This window comes from Sturnus vulgaris, chromosome 20 (genome assembly GCF_052056855.1).
Source record: "Sturnus vulgaris isolate bStuVul1 chromosome 20, bStuVul1.hap1, whole genome shotgun sequence".
NCBI lineage: Eukaryota > Metazoa > Chordata > Aves > Passeriformes > Sturnidae > Sturnus > Sturnus vulgaris.
Window position 1 is genome coordinate 4,232,681 of NC_142262.1, and position 24,646 is coordinate 4,257,326.

Sequence of the window (24,646 nt, forward strand, 5' to 3'; positions counted from 1 at the left end):
TCTGCTCTGCCCCTTTTCCTTCTCTCAAGAGTGTTTCGGACTGCCTTTGAAGCCCACAGCTGTGAGCTGCCAGAGAGGAGACCGGGGATGGTTCTGGTCTCTGCACTGTGCCTCAGACCAGGAATGATGGGTCCAGCTCTAGGGGGGAAGGAGCTCTGGCTGAGTCAGGCTCAGGTACTCAGGTACTCCTTTTCTGCTGTAGATGCTGAGTGCAGGTGACCATCAATCACTGAGTGACGTCCTGTAGGTGATTGATAAAGCTGCCCAGCTAAAATGACCATGTAAGTGCAGCAGGTTTTGAATCGAGACAGGATTCATTCATTTGCTTCTTGCAGTAAGAGAGGTCCATATGGCCCTTAACAACCCTGAAAATTCCATGACTAGAGCAAGCTGCTCAAATTTATCTCTTTTATAGAAACCAGTGTGTTCTCGGGAAGTTTTATTTCTTTGAGCACGAGTTTCTCATCCCATTTATGTGCAAATTCAGGGTTTGGAAAGAGGATGGCTTGACAGCCCTGTCGCCTGTAAGTCAATCAACAATACAGTGACAGCAATACAATTCCCCACATATCCACCCTCAGAGAGATAAGGAGCTGATTCCAGAGCCTCTGCCACTTTGATCTTTCTTTATTTTTACCAAAAAAAAACCGTGGAAGAGTTCTCCTTTCCCTCACTGATGTACTAAACAGTCTTTCCAGTCTGGGAAAAAAAATCAAAGTGCAGAGATCAGATATGAACCTTGGGAAGCAAAGACTTTCTGAAGAAACATGAAGAGATGTGAAAAGGGAAGCAGAATATTTGATCAGCAAACTTCTCTGAAGCTGTCTAGTTAGAGCAGGATTCTTAAGATGTGGGGATATTTGGCTTTTATCTTGAGACCCTTGAACTCTTCAGGTTATATAGGGATTGAGCTCAGCACACCCCTTGGGGACACCTATTAAAAAATCTGTGAGCCCCTTGGAGCTGTGGGAAGACACCTGTGTGGAATGAGCTCCTGTTAGTCTAACTGCTCTGAAGTGAGTTCAACCTCTTCAAAGGCTCAGAGCACATCTGTGTCACTGTCCCACCTCATTTGCTGAGATTGTCTCAGTGACTCCTTGCTCTGACTCCCCTCCCTATGTACAGGTGAGTAGCTGTGCTGGCCTAGACTGGGAAGTAGAATCACAATAAATATTGTGGTAGGGAAAAAAAAGAAGAGGAATATTCCTGTTTGGCATGACCAGAGGAAGAGTTCCCACACCTTAGAAGGGTTGTGCTCAGTTTCATGAAATCCAGTCAATTTCCACTGACTTTCCTTTATCTTCTGCTGGAAGATGAAAGAACTTGGTCTAGATTTGCAAGTAAGGGGCAACATAAATTTAGACCAAAACTGTCAGCATTTAAATCCGTGCCAATCTTGCACTAATTTGGAAGGAGTGGATGCAGGGGAAGATTTGGGTTTAAACACTACGGTTTGAGGAATTAGTGCTGAAGTCCAAGAACTGCCACAGACAGCCTGAGTGCCAACAAGCACTGGAGTGAAGCTGATAAGAGAGCTGGAGAGGTTGCAGAAGCTGTCATTACAGACAGCTGAATATGTCAAGCAAATATCTGACAGCTGGGAGATGATTTGATAGCACTGAACACGGGAGAATTGGGATGAAAGATGGTGCCAGTAAAGATCTTAAAGCTGGAGGTGTCCATGGGGGCTAAAATCAGGACAGTGAATCAAACACGTGCCACCTGCTTGCTGGGCAGCTGCTCTGCCAAGGTGAAGTTTGTAGGGCTGAATCCAGGAGGTTGTTTTTTATTTCCAGAGTGTACCTGGCATTGCTCCTTGCTCGTCCCTGCTTCTCCACTTCTAGGTAGGACATGAATCAGTGGACTATATCTAACTACTTGTTGAATTAGAGATATTTGGCAACTTCATTTGACTCATGAAGTATGTGAAATAATTTTTTTACACATACTACCACTCTAATTTCCTTCTAGAACTTCAAATATATCTAGTGGTGGCACTACCATATTTGCGTGCTAAGAATAAAAAATTTAAGAAGAAATATTTAATTGCATACCACAGGCCATGGCTGTCATTTGCAGGATTTCTTTACAATCAGCTGCTTTTCCATCAATGTCAGTTCCACTCACATAGGAAATTGTAATCTGGTGTCAGAAGCAGCATCTAAGGAGGGCACTCCCCAGGGCTGTGTACAACTCTGGTTGTGTTCCAGCAACATCCACAGACCCAGCCCCTAAGAACAGCTTCACAATACAATTTCTCTTATAGTATACACAATATAGCCCTCCTTGAATATTTGGCTTCTCATAGTCTCACTGTATTTTGAATCAAATCCTGTTTCCCAAGGACTGTTCTGATTAACAGTGTCACAGATGTGCTTTATCAGCTGACAGTCTCTTTAAATGTCTCAAACAACAGGTAACAAGCAGAAATAATCAGCTTATTAGCACTCTTGCCCCTGAGAACTTAAAAATATTACTTAAGAGGTAATGGAGTTTTCTCAGACTAGCTTAATTCAGTTTGGAACAGAAGCAAGATACTTGATTTATTTTTTTACTGCCTTTAATTTATTTTTCTATTATGAAAAGTTAAACATCAAGAACAAAACTTAGAAATTTTGGGGAAATGTTTCTACAAGCAAGGATCTTCCTTTGTAATTTTCTAAGTGCTATAGGACATTGCCTTGTAGAAGTGTTACTAGTTTAATTTTACACAGTATGAATGCTCTTGCTTGAGTTCAACAGCATTCTTACCAGATTATGAATAAGACATGAGCAAAACTGTCAAATGAGCCCACCTAGAGCACAACCGACTAAATTCAAACACATTAATGCCTTATTTGTTTCTTCTTACAACACACATACTACACCAAGACCAAACTACCCGTTTTCCCGAGGTTACTAAAATAAACAATCCTCTGTCGCCGTTCACATAAAGCCGATTGCACTGTGAATTCACAGGATCAAACGAATATTCCCTGGTGTTTCCAGGGACAGCAGCAGGGCTGCAGATGCCAGCGTGTTCCCTTGGCATTCCGAGGTCTCCTTACTCCACCGAGTGGCCGGTCACTCCACTGCACGTCTGGCACCATCCCAAGGCATCCACCTGCCCAGGCTGGCAAGAAGAAGAAGAAGAATAGGTAAAGCCGAGGTGAAGGGACAAGATTCCTCCCTCTTCCACATCCCACAGTCCCCCAGCTGCCCTGGGGCCAAGCATCTCTTCTTGGTACATTCCAGAAACCTCCCTGCTGCCTCAGGGCAAGGACAGCTCCTGCCCACTTTTTTCTGACCAGCTCCAAGTAATTGGGCAGTCTTACATTTCCCTCAGATTATAACATAAAATGGGATCTAGAAATCTCTTGAAAGAAATAAAGCATTTAAAGCTCCGGGACAACTCTGTGAAAAGCAGATCCAGTGTAGTAGCAGCAGTCAAGCTATTTTCAACTTCTACCCCAAACAAGGCTGTCAAGTGACACACAGACATTCCTCTCAGGCTCTAACAAGGAAATCACATTAAAAGACCTAAGCCTCGGATTCCCTAGGACTTTTTTTCCTTCTTTCCTTCCCTCAATTTGTTAAAAAATAAATGAATCATCTAAAAAATCATCTAGCAGCTGAGGATGCACCAGCCAGTGTATTTTTTTTAGTCTAACTTACCCATAACACAGCATATAAACTTAAAACTCATCTTTTACTGCTTCAAATGAAATTCCTACAATTTTGTTTATTTTGTCCTATCCAAGACAGACTACACAACATCTGAATAAATACATTCCATCTGCAGTTTTAGTAGAGCTGACTACAGGAATGTAGATCCCAGATATTGCTGTATTCAGCAAGGAAAAATGGGAGAGAATAATAAAATTAGAACATGGTATACCCTACCATCAGTCATCACTTGTTGTGTCTCCAAACAGATTGTGGGAGAGGAGTACAAGCTGGCTGATAATGGGAGATAAAGGACAGAACAAAAGTATTTAGCTGGGACAACATAAATGCAGCATCATTATTGCTGTGACCATCCACGGGCCAAGCGGGGCTAACAGTGCTGGTGAGCACAGTCTGGTTCAAAGAACCCTGCAACCAGCTTGGAGAGAAATAGGACACTTCAGGACCAGAGAAGCAATAGAAAAACAGCTTAACCTGGCTGGTTCTAGCAGCCTTTATAGCTGCCTTCAAAAATGACTGTGGTAGGTATTGTCAAGTCTAGGCACTACAGCTCGCAGATAGAATTATTCCAGTTGTCTCTTAAAGGATTCACAGAATTTTAAAACTGATACAGCCCTATTCAGTACCTACCTATAAATATTGGTGTTGAAACTGGAGGATAAAAACTAGGGGAGAACAGAAACGAGCTCTTGGATTCGAATCAGCTTCAGTTAAAGTGTGATGCACAGTGAGTGAGGCACTCTGTACAGCACTCACTCTGGCCTTGTTTTTTTCAAGTTCCCTGTCAATCTGTAGTTGTGTTTTCCTACATGACATCCAAGTGAAATTTGGACAAGTCCTACGTCCTAAACCTTGCCTTACCACAAGTGTACTTTGCATCCAGATGTGTGGTTCATTTTTTCCTCCACAAGACCTACAGCTACTCCTTACCTATCAAATCTATCATACAGCAAATGCTAAAACCAGGTTCAGAAAAACTTTGTGAGGGTGAACTCCACTCTATACAAGTTGTTACTGTTTCTGCATCAGTTTGTGGGCCAGACAAATTACTACTCCATTCCTGAAGCCCTTCTGGAAAAACATGAATAGGTCTCAGAGTCCAGAAGTGACACATAAAAACTGCTGCCATACATAAGAATAGTTACAGGATAATAGATACATGACAATGAAGAAGTGCTCCAAGATTTCCATCTTGCCTCAGTACACAGACATTCTTCTTTTCTTGTGGCTTTGAAAGAAACTTCTAGGTCTCTTTCTTTGGCTTGGAAAAGGCAGATTGTTATAGAAAGCCAAAACTTCATGCTGAAGTAGCAGTGCTGAATTACTGATTTTTAACAGAGATTTAAATCAGTTTAAGAAAAATTAACTTTAAAGTTAACTGATGGTGAGCAAAATAAGTCAGTGGCTGTGAGGCTACCTATGCAATCAGAGCCTGCAGCTGCAGAGGATGAAATACAAACACTGGGCTGTTTTCTTCTGACTGATCCAGCATCTGTAAAACATTGCATTAATATTTAGAATGAATCACTCTAATGGATTTGCCAAGTGACTGCCCTTATCTGGAAAAGGCACAGTGCATGAAATCAAAGTGGACAAATTATGTCACTACCAATCAGATACACAGTGGGACTTGAACTCCTTTCAAAGCAACCGATTTCTTACAGCATCTGCTGGACAGGTGACCTACCTTTGTGATGATCTAGAGCTGTGACACACCAGTGACAAATCCTTTACTGGAATAAAACAAATCTTCCTTGATGCTAACGGATTGCTGCTTTGTTGTTTGCATTTAAATGAACCCTAGTTAAAAGTCTGTCTCCACGGGCAAGTGTTTTTATTCTAGCACACTTAGATTTGGCATAGCCCCTAAAACCAACAAATCGTTACCACCAGCCTTCTTGACACCATCTTTTTTTCCTCACAGGCTGTCTCTGCCAACAGAAAAATCTGCTGAAGCTAAAACAAAGCAGGAAAAGGAACAGATGCCTCAGGCCTGTGACTGAGCACCAGCCCATGGCAATTGAATCAATGTCCCATTTGATAAAGAGGGGTGAGCACAACACTAAATGCTGCTTTTTGGAAAGACCACCTTCTCTATTTTCCTCTCTCAAGCCCTATAGTATTAATTTAGGATTAATGCAGAATATTGTATATAACAGGACTGAGGACCAGCCAACTCAAACTGCTGTCATGGTCTAACCCCAGCCAGCAAACAAACACCACAGAGCTGCCCATTTACTTTCCCCCCCAAGACAGATGGGGAGAGACTGAAGGGTAAAGTAAGAAAACTCATGTGATGAAATAAAGAGAGTTTAATAGGCAACAGGCAAATCAAAACAAGGAATTTCATTCACCACTTCCCATGGGCAGGTGTGCAGCTGTCTCCAAGGAAGCAAGGCTCCATCACATGCAGTAGTTACTTGGGAAGACAAACAGCATCACCCCCAACGTCTCCCCTTCCTCCTTCTCCCCGAGCTGAGCATGACCCCCCTGGCCTGGGACATCCCTTGGGTCAGTTAGGGTCAGCTGTCCTGGCTGTGTCCCCTCCAACTCCTTGTGCTCCCAAAAGGCCCCTTACCGGTGGGACCTGATGAGGGCAGAAAAGGCCTTGTCAGAACTGCTCAAACCCTGTGTTATCAACATCTCCAGCACAAATCCAAAACATAGCCCATATTATCTACTGGAAAGAAAACTGGCTCTATCCCAGCCCAAACCAGGACATTATCCAGGCAAAAACATGCTGATTCGCTAGGCAAATTATTTAAAAATATTCCAAGAATGCACATATGCAAATTTACACACTGGTAGCAACCTCCTCTTGTTCATCTAAAAGCCAAAACAGAAAAGATGTCATTTTCAAGCAGTAAAATCAATGTGATGCTAAAGAGAGAAGAATTAGACCTATTTATTGAAAAATATGTTTAAAAAATGAAATCTGGATTTGCATTGCTAAAGTTCTCAAGAACACAAGAAGGGGACATGAAAAAGGAAAGCAATTATTAGGTGCCAATAGTGCAGCTGCTGGGTGAGATTGCATGTGTGCTCATGCAGCATTGTGCCTCAGCTCTGGCTAAGACAATGCTATCAGGGATTTCCTGACAGTTTCAGTGGCTGGAGTAATTGAGAGGTTGCTATTTGTTTAGGATTCTGACAGCTGGAAGGAGATGTTGTGCCTCCTATCAGATACCAATAAAAAACAACTACTTCATGCTCCATAGCAAAAGTCAAATGATGTCTGACCAAGTCTCTTCTTGACTATACATTATTTAAAAAAAAGTTTCAAAGTAATAGATCTCTGCAAGACTTTAAAACAACCTCTAAAAGACATGGATCAAGATTTTGTATATACTTCTTTTAAACATTCCTATCATCTCTCAGAATTATGCCGTTATTGCTCACATAACGCTCCTTTCCTTCTGGCTAAACCTAGAAGGTTTTAAGAGACTTCTGTCTGTCGGGACTCTTTGGTACAGGAAGGGATTAACAGGCCTTCTGCTTCAGTACATAGAAAAGCAGGAATTCCTGCTGGATGTGCTTTAGGAGTCGAGGATAAAGGCAACGTTTGAGTAGCAGGCATTAAGAAGAATGGAAACAAGAAACAAATGGTCAGATGAAAAGGGTCAAATCCTCCTCTGTGGGATGTTTTTCTCTCTCCATAGCACAGGAAGTCTGAAGAATCCTGAGTCCTAATTCAGGCACCTCAGCAAAATGAGATGGACTGTAACTCCTCTAGGGCAGGTCCTCTGTCCTGGCATTTCCATGTCTTCAGCTTATAATCCAGCCAAGTGACTCAGGCAGAAGCCAAGGGAAGGACAAAGGAAGGAACATTCCACAACCTCATGAAGTAGGTCACCTCTCCAGAGGAACGAACACAAAGCAAATCAAGTCAAATCGGTTTTACTCTTGGTGTGCAAACAGAAAAAGAAGCATTCAGGGAAGGGCAAGAGCACAAAATCCTTCCAAGGTAAAGGTTCGGGGCTTGTTCTTTATGACAGGGGACTTCCCTCTGGAAGAGTCATTTATGAAGAGTGTTAAGGCAGCAAATCACAGCTTAAAAATTCAAAAGCAATAACACATTCAAGGAAAAAAACGTCTTTCCACAAGCACTTGAGCACAGTATCAGCAAGATGAGGGAGGCTCTGTGTCCAAATAGCCACTGTGCCTTCTTTGGCTTAGGATCCCAGACTGACACTCTTTTAGAACCCTGGTGCTGGGCAGGAAGCCAGACCAGCTGACCTTCCGTCCCCTAGTCCTGCTGCTGGGTCACCATCCTGAGCATTTTGAGTGCCATCTCTCCTTGGTCAGCTGGTACCTAGCACAGAGAAAAGCACAGGATAAGCAACTGCTATAAAGAAGCAGATACCAGCTACACACACATCTCCAGTCTTCTGGCTGATTCCACCCCAAGGACATTGCTATTTACCATGTGCCCAGCCTTGAGAATCCAGAAGAAAGCAAAGTTCTCATAAGCCTTGTGGAAAGCAGCTGTCTCAGTGGATTCTGGAGACACATACAGTGCCTTCCACCTTTTCTGGCTGAACTGCTCCAAATCAGGCCACTTCAGTTTCCGGATCCATGCCTCCTGGCCTGTTGGAGACAAGAGACAGCATTGATTACCAATACTTGGAAATTACCAATACTTGGAAATTACCAATACTTGGTTCCACAGCAGCTTGGGAGTCCAGTTCAGCTGGATGTCCCCTGTACTGGATACCAGTACAGCAGAGTTAACACAGAGTCTGTGTGCCCAGATCCTAAAACAGTTTTGTTATGCCTAGGAATATTCAGGACAAACTGAAACAAACCAAAGGAGTTCACTTCACTGTTTAGTGAAGGCAGGTATGAAATGGATTTAGGATTGTAAAAGTTGAACATGTGCTTCTTGGAGGCTCTGCAGCCCTAGAAACTTCAACATATTTCACTTTACACCTCAAACACCTTGAATGTCCTGCCATGGAGAAGGATCATCCATACCAAGTCCTCCTCCTGGATTTCTCTGTTTGTTAGACACTTATTGAGGGGAGGCTGGAAAGGCTTTCTGTTTCCAGATGCTGCTAGAGAAGGTGGAGGTCAAGACAGCAACAAGATCAATTCCAGGTTTCCAAGGGGGACAAAGCTTTAGCCTACCTGTGAACTGCTGGAAGAATTTACATGTTAACTACAGCTCAGTTTTAGACAGCTCAGAATGTGATAAACTGGAGCATCACTAACTGCTAATCTGTTTTGACATCCTAAATACTGTGTTTCCTGGATTTATTGATTGCTGTGTTGTTCACGAAGGGCATCTGAATATCTAAGTGGACAGAAACATACAAGGAATAAAGCCTTTCACACAATAGGAAGGTGTTTGTGGAGTCTGTTGACTGCAGATTCTTTAACTCAGTGAGGAAACACCAGTGGAAGGGAGCACAGCAGCCTTATGAGGCATTTCAGCAGCACTCGGCCTGGTTCCCAAACTGCTTCTGGACCAAACCAGCACCATGCAAGCAGCAAAGAAAGCCCAAGATGTGCAGGAGGCTACATTGAGAGCAGGTGTGATCACTCTTCCACTGCAGCCTCCCTCATTAATTACCAGCATTCTTTGCCTGTGAATGAGCATACACACATACACATCTATGTGCCTATCCAGGAGGATTAAGTGAATTATTAGCTTACCTGAAACAAGCAATTACTGATGTTGCAGATCCATTTCTCAACAATATAATGGAGGTAAAGGATTTGCCTCTCTCAGAGGGACACAAGCAAAACATCCTAAGTGCTGCTCATTTATGACTGTAGTATTTAAGCACTGCTAGTTAGATAAGAGGTTTGCACAGGAGATTGGAGAAATTTGGGTACCAATATACTGACAGCTCTACATTCTACTCATCACATGTTCTATTCACACCCCCAGTCAAGGAGTTCCTCACCCATGGTGTCAACAATGAGGTCCAGCTGCCCATTATAGACTGTAACATTGACATTGGCTGCCAAAAGTTGATCAACAATATCGATGACAGGTTTCATGAAGTCCTCAGCCATGTTCTCAAAGACCTGTCTGGACTGACCTGGTTGGAATGAGAAAGACAAATGTTTAGTGATGAAGGATGAAGGATGTCATCCCTGGGACAGAAGCATGGGCTACAGGCTCTAAAATGGAGTTCACAGCTGCACAAAACACAGTCCTAGCCCAAAGTGGCAGTGATTTATCAGTTTGAGGAATAGGAGGACCAGGCAGCAGCTGTGCTCCCACTGGAGCTCATAGACAGTGCTGTAGTTTCTGGCTCCTGTTTACACACACTGACATCCCATCAGCCCTTTAAGCCTGTTTTACACCCCCTCCTCAATAAGATGCATCATTACATGACACCAGACTTCTGGCAGAGAAAAGCTGACAGGAATTTCAGCAAGACTGCATGAGAGACAGAAACTAGTTCCTGAAATACAGAGGATCTTCCTCCCCCTGTATTTTTAGTTATTTGGCTAAAGATAGATACAAGCAGCAGAATCAGAACCAGAACCACACCTGCTCCCACAGGCCTGCCCCACGACATTTCTGAGAACAAATCCCCTCCTTAGCCCCATGGATAATGACAATTGACTGTGACCAGTTGCCAGAGTATTTTCCTACAGGATGCAATCTTGCAAACAGTGGTAATGGACTCATCAGGTACACACTAACAGACAGGAAAGTACCTCCCCACTTCACACAGTCAGGAATGATCATCAGCTTCTTTCTGATGGGGCCATTCATCAGCTCATCGAGGCTGTTCTGATGCATTTTTCTGACATAGCGCTGGTAAAGCCGCACTGAAAAAACAGAGAACATGCTCTGATCAGTGGCACATTTAAAACACCATCCTGCACAGGTAACAATCTTCAGTGTCAATCATGGCCAACAAACCCTTTCCTAATGAAAATGCAATGCCACAGAGAGACTTTGCTTACTTTTACTAGAAACCACTGAAGTCAACCCTTATTTAGGGCAGGATGATACATCCATTCATACTTTTGGCTAACACTAGGCACTTTTTCTGCTTTAACCACTTGGGTCTTCTCAACAGACTGGTTATTTTTGAGCTGTGATGTTTTACTTTCAGGAGTTAATTTCACCTTCCCTTATGAAGCCAACAGAAAACGAACTTGAAAGAAACTACATGTGTGTTTTTCACATTGATGCACAAAAATCATGGAGCAAGAATTTAATCAGACTGTTTATACTGATGAGACATTTTTGTGTCCTGTCTTAAAGACAGAAATGAAAGACAGTAAGAGGAAGTAACTTAAAAGGTCATAAAAGGATGTTGCAATTATACTGACTGCTTCCTTGCTGTAATTTATGCAGGATGTATAGGTGGAGGTGTCATCTATAGGGTTGCTCCACATTCCTATCTGCCTCTGTGCAACAGCAAACAAGTTCTGCTCAGAAGAATACCAGCATCCATTTCAAGGATGTGCTACATTGAGGCTCTTTCCACTGTCAGAGTATGTGAATGGAAACACAGGGCCTAGGAAGTCCAAGTATTTAAATACTTTTTTTAATATTTAAAGTTCAAATATTTAAATATAACTTACTGAGATGGAAATTTTCTTGTTCATCTGATTTCACTTCTGGAACCTCTTTAGTCAAGATGTTATAAAAGTTCACATTGTCTGTGTTCTGAAAACACAAGATAATTTCAGTAACACTAATAAAAACATTTCTCAGATATGAAGAACAGTCTTTCCTGAAAAGAATAAGAAAAAAAAAAGATAAGTAAATTCTAAATAAAGGACCCTGTGACCTGTCACTTTACCTGCATACCAGTAAGATACTTGTGGAAAAACTTCAATTTTACATTTGCTTTGAGAAGGGGGAAAGAGATTCCTCAAGCCTGTATTGTTCACACATGAGTTGTGCCAGAGATGTTATTTACTCCTCTGAAGCAGATGTGAAGCTACAGGAAGTCTCACCCTGCATTACTCATGACAGAGAGCTGCAGTGCCAGGTGATGCTTTCAGACAGCCCCACTGCCAAGTCTGGTCTGCTGCTCTTGCTCAACATCCTTCTAACCTACAATCCTCCAAAACCTAAAATGCTTCCTCAGAAACGTGTGATGAGTATGAGCCACCTCTCTCCTGGAGCTGCTGACGGCTAGATGTGCCCAAGCATTGCAGACTGGCAGCTCTGATGCAGCTGACAGAGGCTGCCTGCATCCAAGGACAAATGTGAGCAGGGTTGCCATTAGAGAAGTTACTCCAGATTCTTGATTTTTGAGTTTTTAAAGTTCTGATGCTTAGGTCAGAAATCAGCTCACAACAGTAACCCCAGAAGAACTGCAGTGCCTTCATCTGCCAGCACCATCACCACTGAGAGGGAAAGCCAAATAGATTTGCAAAGTAAAACAGAAACCAAAGTTCCTTCCAAAAACCAAGAAGTGAAACCAACTATGTGCAAGGCACTGTCATCTATGAAACACAGAAAACAAACAAAACAAAACCACCCAAACCAAAAAACTCCAAAAAAAAAAAAAAAAAAAGGAGTAAAAAAAGGAGCAAAAAAAGGAAGTGGCTCCAGATTAGCCTTTCTGTCCAAGGAAGGCAGAGCTTTAGATGTACTAAAGAATGAGATTTTGGAGCAACCTTGTAACAGGAGAAACAAAAGCAAAACTTTACCAATCTTTTATGCTGGAACTTTCTAAGTAACGAGATGCAGTGACCCACAGTAAGAGACCATAACTCGAGGTTCCTTTCCATCCTGTGGACCTATTGTAGTTCTTCAAATAGAGATGTGTGCTTAACTTCAAATTTGTGTCTTGGTGGATGCTGTTTTCAATATTCAAAGCTTTCCAGGAGATAGAGTTTGTTTAATTTGAAACTGTGGAAATCAAGAGGACTAGTTGTATGCTGAAACAGTGTAATACTGGAAGACCACAAAGGCTGTCCTGCCCATTTTCTCTGCCACTCACCTAGCAGGGCATAGTAAACACTCCTTTATATCAGCACTGGGATAAAACAAATCCTGGCAAAAATGACTGGGCAGAGGGTTGGAGAATTCATGCCAGCTCAGCACTCATAGAAAGAACTTGAAATCACATGCCTTCCCGGGCAGCAGTTAGTTCTTAATGTTAGTCAAAGATCTCACCTCTTCAATGACACCTTCAGCCTTGCTCCAGAGCTCAGTGGCCAGTCCATACTGATTTTTATTTATTGCATCCATTATTTCTTTGGCAACAGCAGTAACCTCTGCTAGACCATTATCATCAAGGAGAGACTGGAAGGCAAACACAAAGAAGGACAGCTTCAATTACAATTCCACATCCATCTATTGCTAACGGCCTCCATGCTTTCAAGGTTTTATTCAGGCCAAGAGGTAATCTTAAAATCCATCACCCATTTGTACTGTATGGCAGCACAAGGGAGCAGGTGAGGACCATGAGTTTAAGAAGGTACTTACAGTGCTGTAAAGGTAGGGCCCCCAGGACAGCACAGAGTCTAAACAAACAGAACAGATTTCAAACAAAACTGACAATCAATCATTGACATAAGATTTAACTTACTTTTCCTTTACTGGGGCAACAATATTTATGAGAAAAATATATATGGAGATGAATTAATCGGTAAAAATGTACAGTCAGCTCTGTTTAACCCTAAGGTTATGTGCCACAGAGCAGGTTCTTTACAAATCCTGCAATATCATTAACCCCCTATGAGTCAACCAGTGAAATTTATTTAAAGCAACCAACATGTTTTTACCAAAATGTTCTCCCTCTAGCACTGTAGAGCACACTGCCAGAACATGGCCAGAGGTCTAACAAGAGCATGAGAATTATCTAAACTGATCTGTTTGAAAAGTCACAAGGGAAAACTTGAGTTATAGGATAAATCTGCTTTATAACAACTTTGTTTGTAAATTCTCAAGGATCAGCTGGTGGCAGACAGGTAAGAGTTTGTTTGGTATTGTCCTGTGCTGCAGGGAATCTGTGAAGCCTGCCCTTGCCAATCCCACTGATGGACCAAGAGCCCTTTAATTTGCTTTTTGTCCTCCACCAGACATAAATCTCACCTGCAGCCTTGTGAATCATTTGGTGGCCACATTTAAGCACAAGACTCTTACAAAACACCCCAGAGGCTGTAGAGATGTGTAGGGACATTTCACCATCCCTCCATTTCTGATACAAGTGTGCTCCTCACTGACCTTTCTCTCTGACTTTTCCTAATCTAGATGCATTCTAAAGGGAGATTCTTCAGTCATAGCTTGCAAGGCTGAGTATTTATTTTTCATTTACCAGACTGGTTACCAGAGGTTAATTCACTTAAGGCAGGGATGACATTTTTGACTTTAGGCACTCATGGAATGATTACAACACCCAACAAACAAGTAACAAGAGCAAATCATCCACAGTCTGAGGAGTTTAAACGTACCCAAAGGAGAAATCCACGAGTCTCCAAGAGCAGTCCCCATAAAATTGCATTTTATAGTCCCTTTTTGAACAGCCTTTGTGAATAAGAGGAAAAACAAAACAAAATAAAAAATCAAACCAAGGATCAAATTTTACTTAGCTATTCATGACTTCTAGAATCAGTTTTCTTTAAGTGAAAAAATTAAGTAGCATTGTGAATTAGGCAATAGGGACAGTGTATTCCAGAAAATAAAAGTACTTGTAGAAACCCATGTTTTAAATGAAAAGTGAACTGTATCCTCCAAGTACTTACCTTGTGCAGCTCTAAAGCAACTCCAGCAGCCATTTTACCTCCATAAGATTCAGAAAATATGTAGAATGGGATGGTCTGGGGAGAGAAAAGCCACATGTGGAACTCGTTAAGCAGAGGGCAGAAGAAACCTCCAACCATCTCCCACATCCCACAGGACCCAGGCACCAGCTGTTCACCTCTCACCATCAAACATTTAATGTTTTTCTTATTTTAAGCTGCACATTAGGTTTCCATAACATCATGGTGATTTTCTGGGGTTTGTTCTGAACTATTTTGGAACTATAAGCAGCTGTGATCCTGTATATGCTGCTCAGATCACTCAACAGACAACAATGCACCCCAATGCTTATCTAACTAACCCCAAAATCAAGATACAACTTCTGAAATGTGGAAAATAAAAGACAGTAGTTATATCTGCACTAAACACTACCCAGCAGCAAAAAAACCCTGCTCATCTAGAAGTCTGTTCCCTAATTATTTTTGAATTCTATTTAAAAGCGGAGAAAAACCACAACAATAAACAAGAATTTAATTCACTTACCTGGAATTCTGGTCTACACTTAAAGAATTCTCCAAGAAAAACCATCATATCAGAAACTACAGTGGTAAGGTTTTGGGCAAACAAGCTACAATCATCCACATAACTGAATCCAGTGCCCACAGGATTATCCACAAACAGGATACTGGCTGCCTGCAACTGTAAAAGCAGAAAGAAGGTTTGTATAAAACCTCAGTTCAGCACCAGCAAAAAATCTTAGTTTTGATGGTACAAATTATTAACTGAGTCAGCAAATCCCTGGACCTCAAAAAACTTGCAGAAAAATTAGGTGCAACATGAAGTCCTTCAATTTGCCCAGTCTGTAACCAGAAATACACCCCAAAACTCCCAGTGATCCAGAGGCAGGCCACCTAGGGAACTCTGGAGTACTTCAGACTATTGGTAGCTCAGAGCACAAATATACTGCACTAATTAAACTTCCACCTTCACAGGCAGCTGTAATTTGTTTTCCCTTGAAGGCCATACTGGACCTGTAATTACAAGCCATAGGTTTTACACTGCTAGTCACACAGAAAAAGTGCTCTGACTGCACACAATGAAGCTGGGATCTGAAATAACACTTTCTACAATTTCCCTGCTCTCTGTTTCCCAGACATCTGCATTTCACAATTTCATGGAAGACCAGACATACTTCATCAAATCAAATTAATATGTCTACCCCTCAGTTCTAAGCAAGGCTATTCCTACAAGCTAATTTATTAACCACAATATTTTAACTTGAAATATTATAGTTCTGCTGAACTTTAGATGAAAAACTGTTCTGTGGTTTTTTGCATAGTGATCATCTGCTTACAGAGGCAAACATTTGTAATTAGAAGCTGAACTCTCTACTGTACCCAGGTTGTATTTCTTGGTTTCATTTCTTTGTCTAATGGACCAATCTCTTCAAAGTTCCCATATCCACAGCCTGAAGCTCCTGGACCTCCCTGCAGGGAAATACCAAATGACAAAGACATTAAAAGGCAGCACGGCATAGATATAACAGATGGAAGAAAAATACAAGCCAGCCAGTAAGTAGAAGGACAGATTGTAAATTTTTTAAAATGGCTTTTACACTACACATTAATTTGCAGAACGAGCTCTGTTCCTCATGGTCTTAGGTTATGGGCACACATGCCACTTCTGAAAGCAAGAACTCAACCGAAAAGCAGTCACACACTTGTGAGAGCTTCTGGTGAGCTACTTGCTATGTCAGCACAGTTTCAAAACCTTATTGCCTGAATATGGAGTGCAAAAGTTAACTGTCTGCTTACTGGGGCTTTGCAAGTCATTAGCTTAATCAGCATGTACAGCTTGGAGGTTTCACTTTGATGAAATAACCACCACTTTTATCAAACTGGGATTGTTTCCATCTAGAAATCATCTTAAATCTCTGATTATTTTATCTACTCTCTCTCTCTCTGAACATTGTTTAGACTTAAAACTCTCCAGGAAAAGAGCTGTGAAACTACAATGCACAAAAATCACTACTGTTGTATCAAAGATAAGAACAACCTCTGTTATTGCAATCAAACTTGATGGAAGATGAGCAGTTGAGGACACTCCACAACTGCAGAATGAAATCATCATTGTTTTTCCCAGCCCCAACACTTCATTCACAAGGCAAGGCATTTAGAACCAAGCAGTTTTGAATCCTGTTTCTTTAGAACTGCACAATATCAGATTTCAGACTGAACCAGGCACAGATGGAAAGAATTATTGCTTAGGTGTCTCTCACCAAACCTTACCTGAAGCCACAAGACGAGAGGTAACTCTGTGAAGTCTCGGGTTGGGTTATTTGCATAGTAGAGCCACCAGAACATGTGGGCCTTGCTCCGAACTTCCACATATCCCCACACCTCTTTTGGCTCTTGGGGCTGCCTCAGAACTACACCTTGAGGGGAAATAAAAATAACAATCAGCTAGGTAAAAAGGCTCAGCTTTGTGCTTTCCACCAGAATTGTCCCAAAACATTACATTTCAATCTTGAGAGTGATAATTAGAAGTGCTACTACTATTAAAAAAAATTACTGTAAGAAACCTGCCTATACTTACACCCCCACCCACTGAGTTATCATCAATGAATGAAGTGAGTAATTAAGTGCTTCCTTATCAGAGCCTGGCCTTAGAGCTGCTGCTGGAATAACAGCCCAAACACTTGAAAAATTTGTTCTTGAGGTGTTTTCAAGGCCTGGGCTGAAGGCACAACCCCCCTAACCCCAATGGAATAACTCCCATAACCAGCTGCAATTTTGACAAGGATCACAGAGTATTCTGAGTTGAAAGGGACCTAAAAAGAGTCAAATCGCTTAAAGAACGGCCCGTACAGGATGGAACCCTCAGCCTTGGCGTTATTGGCTCCATGATCCGACCCACTGAGCTCATCCCAGTACTTTGGGCTGGGAGTCTGTGGAGACTGCATCCCTTCACAGAGCAGATGCAGAAAGACAGGGCGTCACTACTAAAGGAATCCAAAATATAATTTAAACTCAAGTCAGTAGCGCCTGGTCACCTTACGCGGTCAGTCTACTGTAGATCTCGCACACGAGACAGACCTTTGACACTCCCTCCCTTAATCTCAGGGATCAGGGCAGAAGGCAACAGCGCACTGGAGTAGGAGCAATGAGTCTTTCCCAAGCCAGAGTGGGCAGGCTTTGCTGCTCCCGCCGGGACTCCCGCCGCCCTCTCCGTCCCTCCCGACCGCCACCCGGGCGAGCGGAATTTCCCGCGGCTCAGCCCGGGCCCGGCCCGGCAGCGGCTGCAGGACACGGAGCGCCGTGCCCGGAGAGCCCCGCTCCCATTCCCGTTCCCGTCCCGTACCTGCCGCCAGCAGCAGCACGGACAGCGCGGTCCCAGCTCGGAGCGGCCCCATCGCTCCCTCAGCTCCCGCCGTCACGGGACCTGCCCGGGCCCGCCCTGCCCTGAGGCGCCGCCCCCCGCGCCCGCCTCCTCCGCCTCTTCCTCCTCCTCCTCCTCCATCTCCATGATGGCGGCCAGCGGCGGCCCGCTGCGGCTGCGGCTGGTGTTCGACCACCCTCCGCCGGCCAGCCCGGGCTGCGCGCTGTGCTGGCTGCTGCTGGAGCCGGGCCAGGCGCGGCTCATCACCGACCTGCTCAGCCTCATCCGCCACCGCTTCGGCTTCAGCCGCCGCGCCCGCCTCAGCCTCTTCCTCGAGGGGGCGCTGCTGCCGCCCGCCGAGAGCGCGCGCCTCGTGCGGGACAACGACTCGCTGCGGTACGGACCGGACCGGACCGGGACAGGGACAGCGGAACCGGGATAGGGACAGCGGGGCCAGGACAGCGGGACCGGGACCGGACAGAGAGAGCGGGATCAGGACAGCGGGACCGGGAAAGCGGTCCTGCTGTCCAGATCGGGACTGGAACCGGGACAGCGGGGTCGGGGTCAGTCCCACACACGTCTCATCAATGTCTATCAGTGTCTAAAGGCGGTGCCGAGAGGCCGGACCGGGTTCTGCCCGGTGGTGCCGAGCCGTGGGACACGAGGCAGCGAGCAGGAACTGATGCCCAGGAAGAGTTTCTGCCCCGTGCAGGGATCCACGCTGGGACAGCTTGTCCGGAGAGGATGTGGAGCTTCCCTCCGTGGGGATATTCCAGAGCCCTCTGGACACAACCCTGTGCTCTGGGATGACCCTGCTTAGGCAGGGAGGTGGCACCAGATCACCCCACTGTTGTCCCTTCCAGCCTGACCCGTTCTGGGGTTCTGTGAATCCCCAGGTGGGCTTGGTGGGACAGGGATGGGACTTCCCTGGGGGACTTGAGCTGTTCCTTCCCTGGGCAGTGCAGTGGGAGCCGGGTGCCCACGGGCACTCACTGCCAGCACCTGAGACACCCCAGCATGTCCCAAAGGGATGGAGGGAGCCAAGGGTGGGAAATGTTCCCGAAAATGAAACGGGAGACTGTGCCTGCAAGGCAGGGTTGTGGACTGTCCAGAGAAGAGCTGGAGCATCTTCACTTTAGGGGAACTTACCTGAGCTGCTCACATGTAGGGAAAAGTGTTCATTATGCTGAGTGGTGGATTTTGTTTGTTTGTCTTTTAACAGAGTAAAATTGGAAGAGATAGTTGCAGATGATTATGAAGAGATAGATGATGGCTTTATTTACACAACAAAAGAAGACAAAAAAAGGCACAGGCACAAGCAGGACGAGGAAGAATTCTCTAGGAATGAAGGCAAGCATAAAAGGAAAAAGAAAAAGGAGAAGCATAACCTTGAGTATTCCTCTTGTAGGGAAGAGACCTCTGTAGATACTTGGGACTCTCAGAAAAGGTACACAAAAAGAAAAAGGAAAGAAGAAGTTAGGGGAAGAAATGGTCTCGCAGAAGGTAAGGAAGAGAGCTCTACTTCCCATTCTAAAAAGATGAAAAAAACAGAGAGGGAGAAGCAGTTGGCAACAAAAGAGAAGGATGAAAAGCAGACAAAGGTTGCTGCAGCAAAGATCGCTTTAGAACGGGCAAATGAGAGCTTTTCTCTAAATTCTGGTAAGAATAGCACCAAAGAGATCACAACACAGTCCAGGAAAAAGAGGGTGGGAGCTTCAGATTCATCCAGCACATCGTCTGACAGTGACAGCAGTGAATTAAATGTAAAGGAAAATAAATCTTCCCATAAGACTGTAGTGGTGACACTTCCCAAAGACAAATCCCAAGCTGCTTCAGATTCTGATGTGAAAACTAACAAACTGGCTGTAAAGTCTAATACTGTAAAGACTAAGACTGCGATTAGTAAAAATGCTAAAAAACCCCAGTCTTCTAGTTCAGATTCTGACTCGAGTACAGAGGATGAGAAGGTGACACCAGCACAAGACAGCTCTGCAAAGGAAAAATCGGTGCCAAACCATGTGGTGGCTGTAAAAGCCAGCACCAAGGCTCCCAAAGCAAAGAGCTCCTCTTCAGACTCGGATAGTTCAGATTCAGACACACTTGTCATTAAAAAATCTGCAGCAGGTGCTGGACTGGGTAATTCCATAGTAAGGAACTGCACTAAACAATTGCCAGCCAGTGCCCAAGGATCGTTTGCCAGCCCAGGCCGTGGAAGGGGGCGTGGAACGAGAGAGGATAACTTCTGGAGAGGACCTAGGGGCCATGGGTTTCGTGGGATGATGAGGGGCCATGGGAGAGGAGCAAACCCTGGCTTCTTCTATAACTACAGCAGTGAAGGCCAGAAACAGAGGCAGTTAAATGAAGCTGCGACAAACACTTCTATCCTAGTCCAGGTGAGTGACTGACACAGGCAGAGGTCACCTTTCTCTGGCAGCTTGAACTGTGCAAAGAACCTATAGGATGACAGTAATTCATAACAGCAGAAATCGATTACTGGGTTAAAGGTTGATCTTCTATTTTCTGTCATTCCATTTGTCAGCCTGAGGACGTGTTTGTGAAACAACAATAAAGTGATTGTCTTATTTATCTAAAAACGGAGCATGTACCTTACTGTTCTCAGAGCTTGTTGCAATCCATACAGCGTGAACATTGTCCTCTGTTTTCATTGATACAGTAATTAAATCAGTGGGTTGCTCTTTGTTCCACAGAATCCCGTGGAGATTCCCAAGAGAGACTATAGTTCATTACCTCTTCTAGCTGCTCCACCCCAAGTGGGAGAAAGAATTGCCTTTAAGGTAAAGAACTCTGGAAATACTCTATGTTAGTAGGTTAAAATTGCTTCATTTGAGCCATTCTTAAGTTTTTAACCTAATAGTTTCTCTAAAAAATTCACTTGTAGTAAATCCTAGCTTTGATTTTTGTAAATGTTTGGAGCATATACTGAAGTTAAGTGCATGTCTTTAGACTTTCTGTGTTTGTATAACACAAGAAATGCTGTCTCTGCTGCCATTTCAATGTAATTTTCCATAGAAATGTTACTACAAATCTTAACATACAAATAATTACACTGCACTGCAAAATAAAAAAGTAAATGAAAATTAAATCCCTGAAGTTGAGGAGACTGGGATCCATCTCCCTGATCTCACAGCCTGATCTGAACATAAATCTTTTGGAGCAGCGAGTCCTGGAAGTCTACCTGGGACCATGATTGGCATTGGGTTCCAGGAGTAGGAGACTTGGCTCTACCACTTTTCTCTTGCTGAAGAAACTGTCTGGATGTAGGTGGAATCATCAAAGATTGGAAAAAGTTACAATTTGTTACTTGTATTTCTTTCAACAGCGCCTGGAACTAACTGAAAATTACAGTCCTGAAGTTTCAGACTATAAGGTACTGGTTTTCTTTCTTCCTTTCTTTCACTCACAGTACTATGACAGGTGAGGTATGGCTTAAATATTTTGATGGTGTGCAGTGTTTTTCCTTGCATCCAGCTGACTCCACAGGCTATTCCTGGTGCAGCAGTAAAAATCAAAACTTTAGAAGCCAAAACTAATTGAAAATTTGAAAGGTATAGGTGTAACTTAAAAAAACAAACAAACCAACCCAAAACAAACCACCAACTATAAGAATTATTAATAATCATTAATATTTTAGAGATGATAAAAAAAAAATCCGAGCCTTCACATAGAAAAATGTAGCTGTATTTGAGTCTATTGTTTGAAGTCAGGGCAAGTTCTTAAAACTGGTGCAAGTAAAATTTTGTAGCTACTTCAAATAACTTGGTTTCTGGGTAAGTACTGATTTAAACTGCAGTGTTGGTGACAATGAATAACTTTGGTTTATTGATGCCAATAGCTACAGATTGCTGAGTATTAATTCTTTGCAGATTTTATACATGGAGGCTGGAAAATTTGATAGCCAAATATACTTATTTGCTCTGGCAGCCATCAAGTAGCACACTGATTGCAAATATGGACTAGTTATCCAGTGCTGAAGTGTCTTATCTGATTCTTTTCTTGTTGCTTTGTGAAGGAGGCAAAAATAATCAGTTGGAATGCTGAAAAAAAGCAGATTGAACTTGAGATCCTTTCAACATCAGCAGGACAATGTACGTACCTGGGAACACCAAGGGTTTGTTGTCATGTGCTGCGACCTGGAAAACCAGAAGTCCAAGGAACACTTAATCTTTGAGGAGTATTCCCAATTGCCTTAAGTTCATTCTCAACACACTCCTCCCCTCCTTATTCCCTCCCCAAAAAGTCTATTTCAATTGAGAAGTTCTAACCCTTGCCAGTTGAACTGAAAGAAGCTCATGGGTATTTACAAAATAATTTTTTCAGTCAGTTTGAATGGTCAGTAATTCACTTCTACTGTGGTTTCATTTTCTGAAGGAAATTATTTCATGGAACTACAGAGAAAGTGTGAGGTCATAATGGTATGTCTTCAGTGGGTGTGCAAGTGAGTCCCTACAATGACAAGGTGCAGTTCCTGAGACCTTGAAATGCTGAATGTTGCTCAAACTGTGTATCCTCCAGCTGGCATTTAAGCCAGAATTAAGGAATTGTAATATGAGCATTTTTCTCAAGTTTCAGCAACATATTGCTGACTTTCTCTTGTGAGTAGTCAGATAATTACCTTAGTTTTGTGTGTAGTATTCAGTTTACCTCAAGATTTGGTGTTAAAATTATGAACCCAGACACGGAGCTCAAAAAAACCCGCCAAAACAACAAAACAAACACCAAAGCCAAACTGTTTTTGATCGGTGTTTGTGGTAAACATTTAAGGTTTCTTTGGTTTGTAGCTGGGTGAGCTGTTTGTTTGGTTTTTCAGTTGCCAAGGAGCCAGGGAAGTTCGACCTGGTGTACCAGTCTGCAGATGGAGAGGAGCTGATCGAGTACGCGGTGCCTCAGGACACCAAGGTAACGTGGGGCTGCTCTGCAGAGCTGGCACCTGCCCTGCTTCCTGCCCCTCTTCACCTCAGGGACATTCCCTTTGTAATCATGCATCTGATTTGAATCAGTGGAAGCAAAAATAATTGTTCCTTTCTGGCAAGAATGTGCATGTTTACATCATAATAATCCTTCCTTGCATGTTACTCAATTAACCGGGGTCACAGCCACTCATCAAACTTCTTGTTTTGGCTAATGAACAACATCACGTCTCATAGAGATCCTTTCTTTTACCAGCCTTTCATTTCATCACTGTTGTCCTTACCTGCACCTTTCCTTACCTAGGACATCAGGCAGGTTGAGGATCATCAGTAGGATCAGTGACTCACAGGAGGAGCTGTGGGCTTGGTTCAGTGGTGCCGTTGTTCAGTCCAGGCAAAAGCATTAACAACACGGAAATGGCATCTGCTGGTGTTGCTGGCACCTGCTAAGTGCTGCCTGTGGTTTGTTTTCAGATAACTGAAAGCTGGGATGCGCTGATAGAGCCAAGACTGATTGTGGAGCCTCCAGTTAATGGATCCAACGTTGAAAACTGAACATCTAGGATGTGAAGAATTGTACAGATTTGTTCTGTGAAATGCTGCCTTCTGGTTCTGAGACTGGCAGGTGCACTGGTGGATGTTACTGTCTTAAAAGGAAGTAGGCCAAAGGGAAAACACTTTTTCCCTTAGGCAATGTTTTTATGTAATACATAAAAACTCTGTTTATTGTAGGTAGTCTTATAGAGATCTGTTTGGTTTTAATATTTATATCCTACTGTCGCAAGCTGCAGAAATTGAATGGTTTGATTAAAATATAAAACACAACCCTGTACTGTGAGTAACTATTTAAATGTCTGGGTTAGGCTGGAGCTGTATAATTGCCAGAGGCCACTTTCATTTAAAAATTTATTGTAAGTGTTGTTGATGTGCAGAACATGCCTTCTGCTGCTGCCAGGCATCATACTGCAGTTACTTAAAGAGTTCATCTGAACATGTCCAGAAAAGCCTGTGGACTTTGAGCTTCTGTAATTTTGAGGCAGATAAATAGCACTGGTAACTGTCAATTTTGCTTAGAACCAGTGGAATTTAACGTGAACTCCTGGCACAGTTGTGTCCCACTGTTTTAATCTATGTGTTTTAATCTATGTAGGCTGTGAAAGCCTTTATAGTTTGTTTCAGAGCAAACCCTCTTGTCTCTAAGTGCTGCCTTTCTTCTTCCCTTTCCAGCAGCAGAATGGGTCACCTGGTCATTCAGGTGACCCACACCTCTAATAATTATTGGCATTGAGGGGGCACCTTATGCCTCTGGCGCCTTGGCAAGTCTTACATTTTCAGATAATCCCTGTCTAGGCAGTTGGCTCCTACAGAGAAGACATGGAAAAAACCAAACCCTAGATACAAACAAACACCGGAAAATTTGTACATTGTGGTTTAGTTGTCATGTACTCTGACCTAGTGCATGAATCCATTAAAGTACTGTGCATTTTTGCATCAGCCCTGTTAAAATGTCTTGTTTGTGAAGGAATCATTTTTATACCAGTAAAATGAATTTGTGCATTGTGGTTCTCTTCAAATGCCATTACTTCAAGCTAGGATTTGGTTTTTTTTAGAGAAAAGTTCAGCTAGTGTGGCTGTTACTGCAAACTGGATGAGAAGAAGATGTCAGACAGCAGCAAGTCATGCTCAGACTGTGGGGATTAATGGAAAGATTGTTTTTCTAAGGAAAATCGTTACTTGTTAATTCTTAGGAAGCTGTAAAAGCTAAATGTGTTTCACAGCACCTCTTGTTCCATTGCCTACTGTGCATTTTGGGCATGAATTGAATGGATGCAGAGTCGCTCTGGATGTGCCAAACAGGTGATGCTGGAAAACAAATACACCCCTGAGAGGGTGTTTTGAAGGTAAGATATTGAGTTTTATTTTCCCATTGTTACAAGTTTGCTTGAAGCTACTGCTTCACTGCTCAATTCAGATCTGCCCAAGGGCAGGCAGCCCGAGGGAG

The 24,646-nt window shown here is 43.2% G+C and overlaps 2 protein-coding genes across 2 annotated transcripts; one reads left to right on the plus strand and one right to left on the minus strand.

Moving 5' to 3' along the window:
• Window positions 1-5,960: 5,960 nt before the first annotated feature.
• SCPEP1 (serine carboxypeptidase 1) lies at window positions 5,961-17,854 on the minus strand. Its single transcript, XM_014878260.2, has 13 exons — window positions 17,699-17,854; window positions 16,627-16,772; window positions 15,736-15,825; window positions 14,882-15,037; window positions 14,341-14,415; window positions 14,050-14,122; window positions 13,082-13,119; window positions 12,770-12,898; window positions 11,221-11,305; window positions 10,342-10,455; window positions 9,576-9,713; window positions 8,090-8,253; window positions 5,961-7,978 (listed from the first exon to the last, which is right to left on the minus strand). Exons 1-13 carry the CDS (start codon window positions 17,748-17,750, stop codon window positions 7,913-7,915), a joined length of 1,326 nt encoding a protein of 441 aa, XP_014733746.1. The 5' UTR covers window positions 17,751-17,854; the 3' UTR covers window positions 5,961-7,912.
• Window positions 17,855-17,861: 7 nt separating this feature from the next.
• Window positions 17,862-24,138, plus strand: COIL (coilin). Its single transcript, XM_014878230.2, has 7 exons — window positions 17,862-18,112; window positions 18,939-20,109; window positions 20,425-20,511; window positions 21,057-21,104; window positions 21,747-21,822; window positions 22,545-22,633; window positions 23,119-24,138. The coding sequence occupies exons 1-7, from the start codon at window positions 17,862-17,864 to the stop codon at window positions 23,197-23,199; spliced, it is 1,803 nt and encodes a 600-aa protein (XP_014733716.2). The 3' UTR covers window positions 23,200-24,138.
• The last annotated feature ends 508 nt before the right edge of the window (window positions 24,139-24,646 follow it).

Coding starts and splice junctions, on each gene's coding strand:
- COIL (XM_014878230.2), top strand. CDS start 17,862: ATGATGGCGGCCAGCGGCGGCCCGCTGCGGCTGCGGCTGGTGTTCGAC. Junction 18,113..18,938: donor CGGGACAACGACTCGCTGCG/GTACGGACCGGA, acceptor GTCTTTTAACAG/AGTAAAATTGGAAGAGATAG. Junction 20,110..20,424: donor ACACTTCTATCCTAGTCCAG/GTGAGTGACTGA, acceptor TTTGTTCCACAG/AATCCCGTGGAGATTCCCAA.
- SCPEP1 (XM_014878260.2), bottom strand. CDS start 17,750: ATGGGGCCGCTCCGAGCTGGGACCGCGCTGTCCGTGCTGCTGCTGGCG. Junction 16,773..17,698: donor CGTGCTGCTGCTGGCGGCAG/GTACGGGACGGG, acceptor TTTCCCCTCAAG/GTGTAGTTCTGAGGCAGCCC. Junction 15,826..16,626: donor CTCTCGTCTTGTGGCTTCAG/GTAAGGTTTGGT, acceptor ATTTCCCTGCAG/GGAGGTCCAGGAGCTTCAGG.